At 39.3% G+C, this 17,112-nt stretch overlaps 2 protein-coding genes across 2 annotated transcripts; one reads left to right on the forward strand and one right to left on the reverse strand.

Annotated features, from left to right (window-relative positions):
• The first annotated feature begins 6,929 nt into the window (after positions 1–6,929).
• Positions 6,930–10,898, forward strand: LOC108346644 (glycine-rich cell wall structural protein 1.8). Its single transcript, XM_017585703.2, has 4 exons — positions 6,930–7,029; positions 7,599–7,823; positions 10,000–10,623; positions 10,732–10,898. The coding sequence occupies exons 1-4, from the start codon at positions 6,930–6,932 to the stop codon at positions 10,896–10,898; spliced, it is 1,116 nt and encodes a 371-aa protein (XP_017441192.2).
• Positions 10,899–11,638: 740 nt separating this feature from the next.
• On the reverse strand, positions 11,639–15,960 carry LOC108347695 (uncharacterized). Its single transcript, XM_017587097.2, has 3 exons — positions 14,173–15,960; positions 13,166–13,587; positions 11,639–12,387 (listed from the first exon to the last, which is right to left on the reverse strand). Exons 1-3 carry the CDS (start codon positions 15,053–15,055, stop codon positions 11,716–11,718), a joined length of 1,977 nt encoding a protein of 658 aa, XP_017442586.2. The 5' UTR covers positions 15,056–15,960; the 3' UTR covers positions 11,639–11,715.
• Between the last annotated feature and the right edge of the window lie 1,152 nt (positions 15,961–17,112).

Raw genomic sequence — 17,112 nt, forward strand, 5'->3', positions numbered from 1 at the left:
TATTATAGACGTTCGTCTTGACCATGGACAGACGTTTAAGGGTTGACATGGGACTTGAAACGTTCAGTTGTTCAGCCTACTAGACGTCCGTCCCCCTCACACGGACGTTCATAATATTATAAACGTCCATCTCGACAAAGGACGGACGTTTAAGGGCTGACATGGGACTTGAAACGTTCAGTTGTTCAGCCTACTAGACGTCCGTCCCCCTCACACGGACGTTCATAATATTATAAACGTCCGTCTCGACAAAGGACGGACGTTTAAGGGCTGACATGGGACTTGAAACGTTCAGTTGTTCAGCCTAGTAGACGTTCGTCCCCCTCACACGGACGTTCATAATATTATAAACGTCTGTCTCGTCCAAGGACGAACGTTTAAGGGCTGACATGGGGATTTGAAACGTTCAGTTGTTCAGCCTAGTAGACGTCCGTCCCCTCACACAGACATTCATAATATTATAGACGTCCATCTCGACCATGGACGAACGTTTAAGGGCTGACATGGAACTTGAAACGTTCAGTTTGTTCAGCCTATTAGACGTCCATCCCTCTCCCACGGACGTCTATAATATTATAAACGTCTGGCTCGACCAAGGACGAACGTCTCGAGTTTCACTTATTTACGAATATGCCACCGGTCAATTATATACGTTGGGGCTTCTGTGGACGGACGAGGGACGTTAAAAGCCAATTCTGCACTAGTATATATATATATATATATATATATGTATATATATATATATATATACATATATTCTATGTTATAAGAAATGTTCATTTTTATTTCTCAAGAGAATTTATTTGAAGTTTCCAATAAATCAATGATTTCTTGAAATACATATTAAAGTTGTTTTATTTCACCAGTTTGCTTTATCGATTTTGAAAAAGATTTGGGTTGTTTACATAGTTTTTTTATAAATTTTTCGGATCAAGACAAAATAAGTTTAATGAAGTTTAACTAGTCATTAGGATGTTGCTTGAAGAGAAGTGCATTTAATGCATAAATGGATTACACTTAATGTATTTTGTGTTAGAGAAAAGTCTAAGACTTTATAATTTTGACCAAGTCCTAAATAGTTAAGTATAAAAACATCATGCTTGCTTGGTATAAAAGACAAGGGGTTAATGCATAACAGATCATAAAAGATGCAAGTGTTTTGTGAGAAAGACGATACAATACTATGTTGCTTTATTTTACATCTCACAAAAGCACAAATGCTTTTAGGCGATATGAACATAGAAGTAAGTTAATGTTGTACCAAAAGGAAAATACATAAAGGTTTATTTCATTGTCGGTGATGTTTGCCAATTCCATATGACAAAAGAAACTTGTTAAAAAAATTGACTAGTGTACCGTATGGTCCTCCCGACCCGTGATCCGAACGGCTCTATCTCGGCCGATCATCCATACCAGTCGGTCGATCATCAGGCCGACCGCACGGTTAGATTATAAATAGTGATAACTCCGAAATTTTCTTGAATGATATTAAAGAAAAGAGTATTCTCAACAAATTCATAGAATTAGAGGAACTTTTTTTCTTAGATGACATGTTAAAGGAATGTCCGAAAACATATCTACAAAACCTTCATACTGGAATTTATAAAGAAACAATCCAATTAATCAAAACGCACAACGAAGATCGTATGAATACGATTTTGCACTTCTCCACAAATATAATTTGTTTCTTTATTCTAAGCGGTTATTCTATTCTTGGTAATAAAGAACTTGTTCTTATTAACTCTTTGGTTCGAGAATTTATATATAATTTAAGTGACACAATAAAAGGTAAAAGCCCATAAGCCCATCACAACTGTATAAATAGAGGTTTCATGTATGATTTCAGACCAGATTGCACACACTGCATATTATGCATTACTTGCATCTCTTATTATAATCGTTCGGTCATTTTACTGATTTGAGCGTCGGAGTGCCTTTCACAGGTGCCCGCCCGCCCGGCTTGGAGAAGGAGAAGGACGACCACTTAGGCTGCATGGAGAAACGTCCGATCGACAATCAACTTAGTGCCTGGAGCAACGTCCGTCCGCCTGTTCAATCTTCAGTAATGCTTGATCCGTCTGGTCTACAAGGTTCACCCAGTCTTCAAGGTCCGTCTGACTATCAACACAACCTTGAGTGTTTTAAGTATAGGACGTCAACCCTATATCCGAAACATTTGGCGCCCACCGTGGGGCCGAGCGAGTATCCTATTGTAGTCACAAGGAACTAGTGAGCGGTGCCTCAAAAGGACGTTTACTCAACCTTTCAGATTCGTTCGCTCGGCCTCCTCAACTAGGCCTTTCGTCCTTGTTTGCTCAACCTTGGTCGTCCGGCCTCAACCTCTTAGCCAAAATCGGCACCTAGTATCCGGCGACAACCTCTCGGCCATTAGGCCTCAAGCTCTCGGCCATTTGGCCTTAACCTCTCGGCCATTAGGCCTCAAGCTCTCGGCCATTAGGCCTCCACCTCTCGGCCATTAGGCCTCAACCTCTCGGCCATTAGGCCTCAAGATCTGGGCCATTTGGCCTCAATCACTCGGCCATTAGGCCTCAACCTCCCGGCCATTTGGCCTCAACCTCCCAGCCATTTGGCCTCAACCTCCCGGCCATTAGGCCTCAACCTCTCGGGCATTAGGCCTCAACCTCTCGGGCATTAGGCCTCAACCTCTCGGCCATTTGGCCTCAACCTCTCGGCCATTAGGCCTACAACTCTCGCCCATTTGGCCTCAAGCTCTCGACCATTAGGCCTCAACCTCTCGCCCATTAGGCCTCAAGCTCTCGACCATTAGGCCTTAAATACTCGGCCCTTCGGCCTCAACTGCTCGGCCGTCCACGGCCTCACAGGTACTTAGCCAAAATTTGGTATCAAATACTAGGCCCTTCGGCCTTAACTGCTCGGTTGTCCATGGCCTCACAGATACTCAGCCAACCATTTGGCCCTAACTCGGCCTCCAAAGGCCACCACCAAGTTGATGAACAGGACACCCTGTCAACTTGGCCGAGCGGTGAACAGGACACCCTGCCGCCCAGGTCGTTTTCAAAATCCAAGTTAATGACTAGGACACCCTGTCAACTTGGTCGAACGATGAACGAGACACTCAGCCGCTCGGTACGTTTCAAAGTCAACGTTGATGAACGGGACACCCTGTCAACCTGGCCAAGCGGTGAACGAGACACCCTGTCACCCGAGACGTTTCAAAGGTCAATTACTCGGCCTCCAAGGCCCAACCTCTCGACCTCCAAGGTCCCAACCTTTCGGGCTTGCATAGGCCTCAATTGTTCGGCCTCCTCGGCCTCAACTTCTCGGCCTCCTTGGCCTCAACTTCTCGACCTCCAAAGGCCTTAACTTCCCGACCTCCAAAGGCCTCAACCTTCGGCCTCTAAAGGCCTCAATTGTTCGGCATCCTCGACCTCACTCGTTCGGCCTCTAAAGGCCGCAACCGTTCAGTATCCTCGGCCTCAATGGTTCAGCCTCCTCGGCCTCCAAAGGCCTCAACTTCTCGCCCTCCAAAGGCCTCAACCGTTTGGCCTCCTCGGTCTCAACTGTTCGGCCTCCTCGGCCTCACTTGTTCGGCCTACTCGGCCTCACTTGTTCGGCCTACTCGGCCTTACTCGTTCGCCCTACTCGGCCTCAACCTCTCAGCCTCCAGAGGCCGCAACCATTCAGCCTCCTCGGCCTCAACCTCTCGGCCTCCAAAGGCCGCAACCGTTTGGCCTCCAAAGGCCTCAATGGTTCGGCCTCAACTTCTCGGCCTCCAAAGGCCTCAACCGTTCGCCCTCAACGACCTTAGTCATTCGGCCTACTTGGCCTCAACCTCTTGGCCTCCAAAGGCCGCAACCGTTCGGCCTCCTCAACCTCAACCTCAACCGTTCGGCCTCCTCAACCTCGACCTCAACCTCTTGACCTCCAAAGGCCACAACCGTTCGGCCTCCTCGGTCTCAATCGTTCAGCCTACTCGGCCTGAATCTCTCGACCTCCAAAGGCTGCAACCATTCGGCCTGTTGGGCCTCAACCGTTCGGCCTCTCGGCCTCAACCTCTAGGCCTCCAAAGGCTGTAACCGTTCGGCCTCTTGGGCCTCAACCTCTCAGCCTCCAAAGACAACAATTGTTTGGCCTCCTCGACCTCAATGGTTCAGCCTCCTCGGCCTCAACTTCTCGGCCTCCAAAGGCCTTAACTTCTCAACTTCGAAAGGCCTCAACTTCTCGTCATCCAAAGGCCTCAACCGTTCGGCCTCCTCGGCCTCAACCTCTCGGCCTCCAAAGGCCACAACCGTTCGTCCTCCTCGGCCTCAATGGTTCGACCTCCTCGACCTCCAAAGGCCTCAACCGTTTTGCCTCCTTAGTCTCACTCGTTCAGCCTACTCGGCCTCCACCTCTCGGCCTCCAAAGGCCGCAACCATTCGGCCTCCTCGCCCTCAACATCTCGTCCTCCAAAGGCCGCAACCGTTCGGCCTCCTCGCCCTCAATCGTTCGGCCTACTCTGCCTCAACCTCTCGGCCTCCAAAGGTCGCAACCGTTTGGACTCCTCGACCTCAATTATTCGGCCTCCTCGGCCTCAACTTCTTGGCCTCTAAAGGCCTCAACCATTCAGCCTCCTCGGTCTCAATCGTTCGGCCTCCTCGGCCTCAATCGTTCGGCCTCAACTTGGCCTCCAAAGGCCTCAACCGTTCGGCCATTTCTTGGCCTCAACTTGGCCACCCAAGCCTCAACCGTTTAGTCTCCTTGGCCTTAACTTTGTCTCCAAAGGCCTCAACCGTTCGGCCATTTCTTGGCCTCAACTTGGCCACCGAAGGGCTCAACCGTTCTGCCTCCTCGGTCTCAACTGTTGGGCCTCCTCGGCTTCAATGGTTCGGCCTCCAAAGGCCTCACCTTCTCGACCACTACTCGACCTCCAAAGGCCTCAACCGTTCAGCCATTTCTTGGCCTCAACTTGGCCTCTAAAGGCCTCAACTCCTCCTCCTCCTCTCAGTCGTCCATGGCCTCACATTTATTTAGCCAAATTTGGCAATCAACGTTCCGGCCTGACCATTCGATCACGGCCACCTGCCCTCAGTTGTCCGGTCATAACTTGACCTCAGCTTTTCAGCCCCTATGGCTTGGTAATCTGTGGCCTTAAGTACTTTGCCAAATTTGACATCAATCATTCGGTCATTCGGCCTCACGACTATGGATCTTGAACAAAGATATCTCGGCCGGTCTCTCCGATAGTGGGCGACCGTGGATCTTCACGACCTGTTACCTAAAGTAAGGATCAGTAGATTATCTAGCTCGGCCAACGAAGGCACAACTCGATTTTGTCTTCCATCCACTCAACAGGCAGAGAGGACTTAAACACAAAAGCAAAAAATGAGATCTCGTCCGTATCAGGAAGGCTGTGCATAAAACCCCTTCACATAATTAAATCATGCTCAGGCTTGGGGGGCTTGTACCGTATGGTCCTCCCGACCCCGTGAACTGAACGGCTCTATCTCGGTCGACCACCCATACCGACCAAACGGCTCTATCTAGGCCGACCTACCATACCGGTCGGTCGACCACCAGGCCGACCGCACCGTTAGATTATAAATAGTGATAACTCGTTAAGACCCTAATACAAGTTAAGGTGTCATTGGGTCGTCATTAGACCAGTGAAAGGTAAAAGCTCATAAGTCCATCACAACTAGTATAAATAGAGGTTTCAGGTATGACTTCAGACCAGATTGCACACGCTACATATTATGCATTACTTGCATCTCTTATTATAATCGTTCAGTCATTTTACTGACTTGAGCGTCAGAGTGCCTTTGACAGGTGTCCGCCCGCCCGGCTTGGAGAAGGAGAAGGACGACCACTTGGGTTGCATGGAGAAACGTCCGATCGTTCATCAACCTAGTGCCTGGAGCAGCGTTCGTCCGCCTTGAGCCCCGTCTATTCAATCTTCAGTAATGCTTGATTCGTCCGGTCTGCAAGGTTCACCCAGTCTTCAAGGTCCGTCCGGTCATCAACACAACCTTGAGTGTTTTAAGTATAGGACGTCAACCTTATATCCGAAACAACTAGTAACACTAGAAAGATCTCTTTGCTAAAATTGTTTTTCTTGTTATTTCTGAAAGAATTGTCTAGTTCATACGGATTGCAATTTAAGATGAATCATGGAAATGCTCATTGCCCAAGAAGGAGATAAGGACATCAAATAATTGGGATGCTACACAAAGAAGAAAGAAACATTTATTACTACAAGGAATGAACTAGATACATCCATTACTATCAAGTTTTTCTGAGGAAGGAAAAGGTATTTAAAAGAGTTAAAGCTACGATCAAAAATAGTTCTACAATGATTAATTTTTTGATGATGTGTTCATAGATAGGACAAAGGATGAAGAGAATAAAAGGATAACAAGAAGCATGACTAAAGGAAATCATCTTAAAGTTATTGAAAAAAGAGAGTCTATATTTTATGTTCTTCCTTCATAATGTCTATCTACTACTTCTCTTCTTCAATCTTTGTTGAAATGAATTATATTTATGTCGCACTAAATACCAACAAAATTAGATTTTCTCCACTAATGTAGTATAAGAAACAACTTAGATCAATATAAGGACTCAATTCTTATTAAGTTTCGAATGTTAAGTAAATTCTAATTTTTACTAACTAAACAAGAAAAAAATATGAAAAACAAAATTAAAGAGGAAAAAAAAATTAAACGTTAATGCAAATATATGATTATCACTGCAACTAATTCTAAATGAATGCATGTAAACTATAAAAGAAGGTAAAGAATGTAAAAAATTAAGAATATGTTTTAAGCTAAAAAAATGGAATTTCAATATGAAACCTAGACTAGAATGATGAAATAATGCAATTGAAAAACCTAGACTAATGACATTACTATTCACACGAATCAATAACAACAACTACAACCTAAATCTACAAATGCCATGATCTAACTATGCAACAAAAACCAACATTAAACCCGGATATAAATGCAAATGAATCTAAGAATCGTATTTCTAATGTTCTGGAAATTTTAAATGTCAATGCTAGGAATGGTATATCACGTAAACAGGGCCAAAGAGATGGAAACAAAGAAACCACATTCTAAACTACAATGAACCTAAAATCAAATCAGCAGATACATCAAAAGTGAAGGAACAAGCTAAAAAATATAGGCAAAAACAAAATTCAGATTTAAATGTGCAATGGAACTAAGCAACACAAGATCAAGCAACAAACATTACATTGATTAGGCATATGAGTTTCAACTACTCTCCAAGAGTAGATAACTCGTTTCTTTTGTCTTTGTTTCTATTGTATTCTATCTCATCATATTCCATTTTGTTATGCGATATTTGATAATCGCTGTCAATACTCCGGTGAACGTTCGGGATATTCATTTGTTTGACAGTGCAGAACTATTTAAACCAACCAATTAAGAATTCTTAGATATAAGCAGTAGCAAGTGCATCTTTGATGCATTCATCATTATCACTAGCAAACATATTAATGATGAGGAACGCTTATTTGTGCTAAAAAGACAATTTAGAATTATAAAACCCACTTTGGGGTCTTTGTTTCATACTACCTTACCATTCTTTTTTTTGCTTATTTTGAGTGTAAGGCTTTTGTCAGGATCTGCAAGGTCGCCTAGTTAAGGTAAGTTTTGCTGATGAAAGACCCCGTGGTGGATTTGGTGGTGGTGGCTTTCATGGATCTTATGGCAGTCTTTATGGTGCTGGAACTGGATATAGAAGTAGTTATGGCATCTCTCCACTTGGTATTGCTGCAAGTTGTGATGGGTTTGGTAATGCGACTGAAGGTTATCGTAGTGGTGGATATGGTGAAGGTGGCAGTTTTGGGGGAAGCAGTTCTTATTCATTGAATTAAAGGTGATTGGAGGCTGATTAAGAAGAAAAACATGCAACGGTGCAGATCTGACCCAGTGTTGAAAAGGATTTAAGGAGGCATAGTTGACCCAAGGATTGATTTTTCAAGTAAAAGCTCCAAATCAAGTTCTGGCTGTTGGAGACCCTAAACATCACTTGTTTGTACGTGCTGGAAGCTTGATCAAGAGCCAAGTAGAGCAAAACCAGCAGCAACAAGCAACTCTGCACTAAATTGGCCAAAAAGCTGTTACATTGACCACAAGTTGACATTTTGCTATTCAATCCTTAAGCTAGTACCAGCTATGGGGGACTCAAATAGGCATCAACATACACTTGCTGGGAGTTGGAGAACCTTGGAAAGAAAGCTAGAAGCTGACTCAATCAAACATTTCATTTTACACTTGTTTAGTTAATTAGTCTAGCTAGCTTAGTCTAGTTTGGTATTTTCCTAGAGAACTAATATGCTAATTTGAGTTTTGTGACTTCGGTACAGGTTATTTAATCCAGTGGTTTAGTGCTGATTAAAGGACGATCAACCACAAACTACAGCAACTGCAGAATCTGAAATTGAATTGGAGCCTATTCATATGTTGAATTTTGACTTTAGATTTGATTTTCACAATTGAAGGTCAAATCCATGTCCAGGCTGTTGGAGACTTTAAGAGACATATCATGTGACGTGTTGAAGGCAAAAATAGAGTTAACTAAGCTTGTCTAAGAGATAGTCTAGTCTAGTTTTAGTTCGAATTTTGAGTTTTTCGGTTTTTAGAAGTTAGACTAGTTAACTACAGCTAGTTAGTGGAGCTTAGGGAGAGAAAGCAATGTATATAAAGCTTAGAATAGAGAGGAAACGACACTTTTTCCCATTCTCTCACTTTTGGCTTGGAGCTCAAGGACCTAAGTGAAATAGGCTCAAGAACTTCAAGAATTTGTAATCTACATTCAGTATTCAGTTTCAATTCTTGTTTCTTTCAATTTCCACCGTTTAATTTCGATTTATCTCACTGATTTTCGTTTTTTCCCCATGCTCAGGTTGAGTTGATGTTGTGTTCTTTACTTTTGGTTCAAGTTCTTCTTAAACTTGTGAATTGATTGGTTTTGCTTCCATATCTTAGTAACTTTTGGTTATGGATTCATGTCAATGACTTAGTGTGTTCAAAGACCGATATACACCAAAGTTTCTGAGTTAAACTTGGCCATTAGAAGCAAAATCAAGAGACGAACAAGCTTAAGTGCTCTTGAACTGAGAAATTTCATTTACACTGTGATTTGGCAATTTAGATTCGATTTCTGATTTCTGTGAATTTTAATTGCTTTGATTAGGTTTATAAGCTTGTTTACCCTCTTCATTCTCGAATTAAACACAGAAAAGACAAAATCACACTTTGGTAGTTATGTTATTTCCCTTTTTTTTGGTTAAAAGCTAGGTTTCAGATTTTCAATTTCATTTTTACCTGATCATTTAACTTCGTTTCAGTTTCTATATTCAGTTGATGTAACTACACACTGTTTTACATCACTAATTCATCCATTTCATATCAGAATTCGAATCATGCCCTGCACTCTCATATGTATATGTTCACTTTTACTGCATAATTGCTTTATTTTTCTGGTTTAATTGTGGTTTTCGATTTCTTTGGTTTCTATTCAATTCTAAATCTATGTTTTAGTTGTTATAAGTGTTTAGGTTATGTTCCATACACTTGCATTGTAAATAGAGCATCTTATTTTCATTCATGCATTTCATAGAACACTTGTGAAAGCTAGGGTTTAATGAGCATTTCATCAAACAGTTTGCGTATCTCTGTTTCCAGTGTTTGATAGCTGATAGTAAGTGTTAGCTTTTGTAGATTAGGGTCCACTAGTACATTTTAAGCATCAATTCCATCATTCCATTCATTGTATAAGCATTTTAAGCTACATTTTGTATATTTTAAGTTTCGAGTCATGGTCATAGTAGTTTATGTTTTAGTAGTTTTCGGAGTTTATGTTTAGATAGTTTAATTTCCCTAACAAAGTAGTTTACAAGCATTTACATCTTCATATTGTCATTTCCACAGATTACTTCCCAAGGTTGATCCAGATTGCATTTTAGGGGAAAATTGGTTTTGACTAGAGTCTTATGCGACTAAAAAGGCTATATTAGTGCCGATGGTGGCAATGCTAATGAAGGTTATGGCAGTGGTGGATATGGTGGCAGTAGCAATGCTGGGGGTGGTTATGGCAGTAGTGGATATGGTGCTGGATCAGTCAGCAGTCGTTGGGACAGCAACTCTGGCAAGAACTATGACAATGCTGCTGGAGGTTACGGGAGCGGTGGATATGGTGAAGGATCGGGTGGTAATTTGGGGAGAAGCAGCTCTGGCAATAACTATGGTGGTGGTGGTGGTGTGTATGCTAATGCTGTTGGTGGCAATGCTACTGAAGGTTATGGAAGTGGTGAATATGGGGGAGGTGGCTACAGAACAGGTGGCAATTTTGGGGGCAGCAAGGTTGGCAATAACTATGCTGATACTGGTGCCTATGGTGGCAATGCTGCTGGAGGTTACAGCAGTCGAGGATCAGGTGGTGACACTGGTCCCTATGGTAGCAATGCTGCGGGAAGTTATGGAAGTGATGGGTACGGTGGAGAATTAGGTGGCAGTTTTGGGGGCAGCAGCTCTTGCAAGAACTATGGTAATGCAGGTGCCTATGGTGGCAATGCTAGTGGAGGTTCTGGCAGTGGTAGAGATGGTGGTGATAGTAGCAATGCTGCTGGAGGTTAGGGCAGCAGTGGATACGGTGGTGGATCAGTCAGCAGTCCCAGGGACAGCAACACCAGCAAGAACTATGGCAATGCTGCTGTGGGTTATTGATAGAACTCTTTAGTAACATTATATCCTATCAGTTATGGCAGTAATGGACATGGTGGAAGATCAGGTAGTAGTTTTGGGAGAAGAAGCTCTGGCAATAATTATGGCGCTGCTAGTGGTAACGCTGGAAATGGACCAAGTTTTGGGAATGCCGGTGGCTTCGCAAGAGATATTCATTTTTAAAATTTAGGTATCAAGATGTATAAAAATGGAAAAAAAAGAATTCTAATTTCACATCCAACTTTAGGAACTAAAAATATATTTCACCGAAAATAAAAACATTCTATGTTGAGCAAGAACATCTTATGTTATGATAATTTTTGTGATTCTTCTAATATTAATGTATTCTTGATCTTGTTTATTTATGTTATTCATGATATCTTGCTCTTGTTCTTTAATGTTATTCTATCATTAAAACTATTCTAATACTAACAATCAAATATGTAAGGAAATGTTATTAGGACAATAATTCATGCAATAATTTACACAATTGTTTCCTGTTATCACCTCTTTAATTACATCTCATTAGTTTTCACCATGCTCTTTATCTCTTTTTTATTTCTCAAAGTCGTACACTTTATTCTACATAAGTCATGATTTTATTTGTTGCATCCATTTCATTTCATTGTTTGTGTACTGTAGTAAATGCCAACACAATAGCCCATCTCCCAGATAAATTCACCTGACACCCCAGACAATGTTTCATACACAAAATATACTAATACTGCAAATATGATATATCAGTATAACATGCACACAATCTAATCCAATTAGCTGCAGTATGTTAATTCTGATATTTCAATGAATTAAATAGGCCAATGAATCTTATCTAAAAAGCCTTAGACCTTTTGCTTTTTCATTTAAAAGAATTTAAAAATAAAGGTGCTGCACAAATATAAGGGAATATGATGGAGAAAAAAAGGTGAAAATAAGGGAAGCTTTTTGGGTATTAGTAAATATTAACTCTTTTCTATTCCTAGATGTCTAAAACTGTTTGATATCATTGTTCATCTTCATCCACACAACACAATATCTTTTGTGCATTTTTAAAAACAGGAGAACCTTTCTTGGTCCTTTCAACAATTTGCCTTATCAATTGCTGTTCCACCTCGTCATCATCAAAACCGTTACTTTCAACTTCAGTACCAGCTAATTCATAAATTCTAGAACCATTTTCTCCACCATGTTGAACCCCTAATACATGCAAGTCATGTAAATGCAAACCTTCCTTGTTGTCAGCACAATCATGTGGTGAATTTTGTTCGGAGTCATTTATCTTTATCAGTTCTTCATAAGCCTCAGTGTATGCATCTAGAGCTTCACCTGATAAGTTAAGGATTAAGGGCTGGGATATAAGGTCACAGTCATCATTTTCTCTACTAAAGGAAGATGCCTTTTGAAAATAACCCTCTTGCTTTGATTCCAAATGCTGCACTTTCCTCTCACTATTTTCAAGGGCAATCTCAAGCTCCTGCACTCGTTGCTCAAGCTGAGATTGTAGAACTTCATGCAAACGCAAACTCAGTTCATGAGGCAAGACTGCATAGTTAGCAGGGAGAGGTGTTGGATCTCCGGCATCCTCGGTCGATTTTGGAGGGACAGAATCTTTACCACTGACCATGTCAGCTCGTAGCTCACCCTGGGAAAAATCTGCTACAAACTCTGAATCAATCTGCAAGAAATTGTTTACCATTAACCCATAAGAACCACAAGCAATGGAAGAAAGTATAGTATGTAAGCTTTCACTTCAGAAAGCAAATTGTGTATTTTGCAAAACAAAGCATTGGAACTTCCAAGAAAAATAAGGCGCATAAAATTGGCACAGGGGGCTAAAACCAATATATATAGCAGTGCGAAGATTTCTTGTTCAGTTGATTAGCATGCTGATGAAAGGTTGGATGTGTCGGGGAGCTGAGCTATTTATTTTGCAGTATTCTGATTTCTACTATTATGATCTATGATACACGGATAAGATACATACCTTATACACCAATACATTTATTTTGAAAATAATAAGATACGATACCTTACATATATAAACATTCTTAAAAACACTATAAATATAAGATTGTTATGCTACAGACCAAGGTTATACTTTGTACTCTCCATGAAGGTGAAAAATAAGAAGGGTTCATTTCCATTCCATTTTTTTGTTACTTTCACCATAGCCAAGGATGAGAGCCACTAAACTAGGAGGTGAATACATGGCAGTCGGCACACAAAATCTAGCATGAATGATTGATATTTGGTATTTCAACACGTTCTACACTAGCTGCCAAAGGCATAATACAACCCTTCTCCTTTACATGGGCTTAAGACCAACAATAATACCACAGGCTCAATTAGGAGGTGAATAAATGGAAGAACTACTAAATGCATTTCAAGACGAGGTTTTGTGCTAGAGGATCATGTAATTACTAGGAAATGTGAAGATAAATATGCATTCTTACCTCAACAAGCTCAGATAATTTTCTTTCTAGGCTTGATGCATTCATGTCCAACCCCAATCTCTCAAGTTCAGCTTCAAGCTCAGCTTCAATTTTGCTCATGGTTTCTGAACTTTGTTCTACCTTTTGATGACATGATTCTTTGGAGTCATTTCTTGGTGAGTTATCTACATGCTTTTCAGGGGAAAATTCATTTAGCTCCTTATCATAAGAGGAATGATCACAAGTATCCTGCGAACCATAATTTTCATTCTGTAACTCCTTCACAGTCATTGAATCTTTCATTTCAAGTTCCTCTTGTAGATCTTGAACCAGGTTTTCAGTCTGCTTCAACAACTCTCTTAACTTGCCTATTTCTCTTTTATTTGCCATAATGGAAGTCATCATCCCAAAAGAAATCCCAAGACTGAAGAGAAGTGTTTTATCTGATGCATGTAGACATGTTAACGAATTTAGTAATCAAAGTATAACATTTTACATTTTACATTATCCAAATCAAGTACCTAATACACGTTGTCCACTCATGAATAAATAGCAACCTAATTAATTTCAAAGATCTATATTTGCAGCACCTTATGCAGATGATATTTTTGGTTATAATTTACAAGGCTAGGCTTGATCAAAACAATTAAGATCAGATAATAAAACCCTTTGATAATTAATGCTGGGAAAGTTGCTTTAGGATATGAAGCAATTTCACCCAACCTTTAGCCCTCAAAAAATATCCATTTGCAAAATAACAATGATATTTTCTATTGTGTTTCAATATCAATGAGATTCCTTTACAACTTTTATCCTCATAACACAGTAGGAGACTGTTACTAAGCATAACACCAAGAATTTAAAAAAATATACATATTATCATCCTCAAGAAGAGTAACTAACAAGTGTGATTCCTACAACAAAAGAAAAAAGTTCTAAGCATAACCATGAACAACAAAAAGATAAATCAAGCATTTGTAACACAGCACAGGGTAAGGAGGTATTGTTTAAAACAAGAAATATCATACCATATTGCTGAGTATGGACAAGACTTTCACTGCACACACTGTCAGAAGAGCTCAATCTTCGACTTCTCCCAATGACTGCATAAAATTTCTCCTTAGCCTCATTTACAGATCTGACTTTTGGTAAGGAAGGAACCCCAAAGACGTTTTCATCCTTTATTCTACCACCTGCTTTTTGTAGCTTATATTCCTTGCTTTCAAAGGAAGTACTATTCTTTTCTCTGTTGATTATTTGGCTTCCATTGCTAACAAGAAATGATCTCGTGGCTGTGGACTGCGATGCAAGAGAACCAAAAACATATTCTTCGGTTTCAGCATGCTCCTTGTATAGCTGAGCCATAAAGCAACTTTCTAGGGAACTTAAAGGTCTAGTCTCACGCCCAGACAAAAGCTTCATCCTGAGAAGGGTTTTGTGTCCAGAAGAGTTGTTGACAGGAACCACTTCAGCAGAAGAATCTGGAATAAGGAATCCATGATCACCGCCAATGCCAGAGCTTTGGCCATTTGAATCATCAACAGCCTTGAAGTTATCATCATATGGTGATAAGGGCATTGCTAAGTTTGCTAAAGACAGAACATCATGCTTGCTATAATTCCAAAACTGATGCATTTTTTCACTGTTAAACCCTCTGTCAGAAGCCACTTCTCTTGTCACAATACCATCCTGAGTGTACAGATCTGAAATCCTTCCATCAGAACAGACATCCTCGGCCAAATCATCTCTTCGGGCTTGTTTAGCAAAGGGAGAGGGGCCGCTTGAGGTGACAGGGTTCTCAAAATATGAATCCTCGGAAGACACGGATCTATCACCATGTTTTGCAACCCTGTTCCAATATTTAGCCAAATAGCCAGCTCCAGCAGCAGCTGCAACAACCCATAAATCCATTCTATCCTTCCTGCCACTACCCAAACTCCACAGCACAAGTCACCACTTTTCTTTCAATAATTAGCACCAGACAGCATAGGGAAGAACCTTCCATGAATTAGAGATATAACCTTCAACTCTTCTACCAATAACAAACAAAAAAAACCCAAAAATCCACTTCTTTCTAAACCTTAACTAACCACACAAATATTCTTCCTCCTAAACCAAACCCAACCCGAAACATTCACTACCCTAAAGTCAAAACAATAAGAAACTACTCCCCAGTCACCAACAATACGCGAACTCACAAAACTAATAAACAAATAAGAACCTAATCTACCAGAAACAGAGGAAATGAAAAGGGTTACTTCAAATGCAAGAGACAAGCACAGTTTATTACAGCAAAAATAAACTTTCATGGGAGAAACAAAACCCCATTTGACCGAAAAGAACAATAGAAGCTTACCCACACAATTTACTCACTACAACAAAACAACACAGGCTTTTAATTTTCTGGCATTGCAGAAAGGAAAAAGAAAAAATGAGTTTGTATTGGGGAATCGGTGGTGAGTGTTGTGAAAGGAGATATATGACATGAAAAGGAGTCGAATCTTGGAGCTTAGGTACCTCCAAACACAATGAATAAGACCTGCTACAGCGTTATCTCCACAGAACAGATACAATACGACATTTTCACGACACAAAAACACTAGTCGCTAATGAGATAGCACAAGGATAAGAAAATAAATAAACATTTATTCTTCTGCATAGAAATTTCGATGCTGCTCTTCTCTCTCTCCAGTTTTTATAGGGTCCATTGGAGTCTCATCCATATTACCCTATTATGTCTTCGAATATGAGAGAGAAAGAGTGGGAGAGAACGGTAAGAATGAACGATAATAAACAAGGAAAGTGTCTTGTCTTCTGTGTTCACCGTATTTTCTAGGTCACCTTTTCACATTTTTGTCAATGAGTACATGGATTATTCATTTTTTTCAAAATTAAAATCTAAATATATTGGAAATAATAAATGGAAGAAATAAGAGATTAAAATATTCTATAATTATTTTCGCCGAGGAAAAAAAAATCAAAAAAGTGAAATTGTAAAAATAATTCTTCAAAATTATTTTAGTGTTGGAGTTAGAAAAATATTTCAAAAGTCACAACTGTTATAATCTTTTATTGAATAAATATTCGATTATTTAGTATATATTTTACTTTTAAGATAATAAGAACAAATCTACATTAATACAATAATTTTAAATCTCTTAATTTTGTTTATAATGGTTAATGATTAATATAACTAAGTATGTATTTTTTATGTTTTAAGCAAAATTCGAAGGTAAAAAAATTTCTTTAATATTAATTATATTAACTTTAATTTTTTTTCTTTAATAAATACGCGTCATATTTAGTAAAGGTAAAATATGTGTTTAATCACTTTAATTCAAACAAAATTAATAAAATTAAAATTTTTATATTAAGATTGTAATTTTTAATTTTTAATATATTAAAACTAAATAAATCTATACTTATTATATTGAATCAATTATTTATTTTTTATTAAATAATAGAATAAATAATGTGTATAAAAACATTGTCCACGAATACTTGTTGGAAACTTTCCTTATTCAAAGAAACTAGTAAAGGATATTTATCTCATTTGTTAAAGCTATGAACAAAATATTCAAATTTAAATTCCTTAAAAAAATTGAAAATGAAACTTTAATAATATTGTATATAATAATTAAAAAATTCACACTAGTAAATATAAGTGGATAAAATTTGTGACGAATTATTCGTGAATTTTTACTATTCACGTAACGAATATTTCAATATCAATTTATAAATAGATATTATATTATACGTAGATTTTATATAAAAAAAATAAAAATAAAAGTTTAATTTATATTTTAAATATTTACATATATTCACGTGTATCTCTAAATATCCATAAATATTTACAAATTTTAAAATATATACAGGTATCATGAATATCCATACAAATAACTAACGCTCATATTGAGTTACGAGTATCCGATGCATTGTCATCGTCCTAGTATATAGCTCTTGCTATT

This window comes from Vigna angularis, chromosome 9 (genome assembly GCF_016808095.1).
Source record: "Vigna angularis cultivar LongXiaoDou No.4 chromosome 9, ASM1680809v1, whole genome shotgun sequence".
Taxonomy (NCBI): domain Eukaryota; kingdom Viridiplantae; phylum Streptophyta; class Magnoliopsida; order Fabales; family Fabaceae; genus Vigna; species Vigna angularis.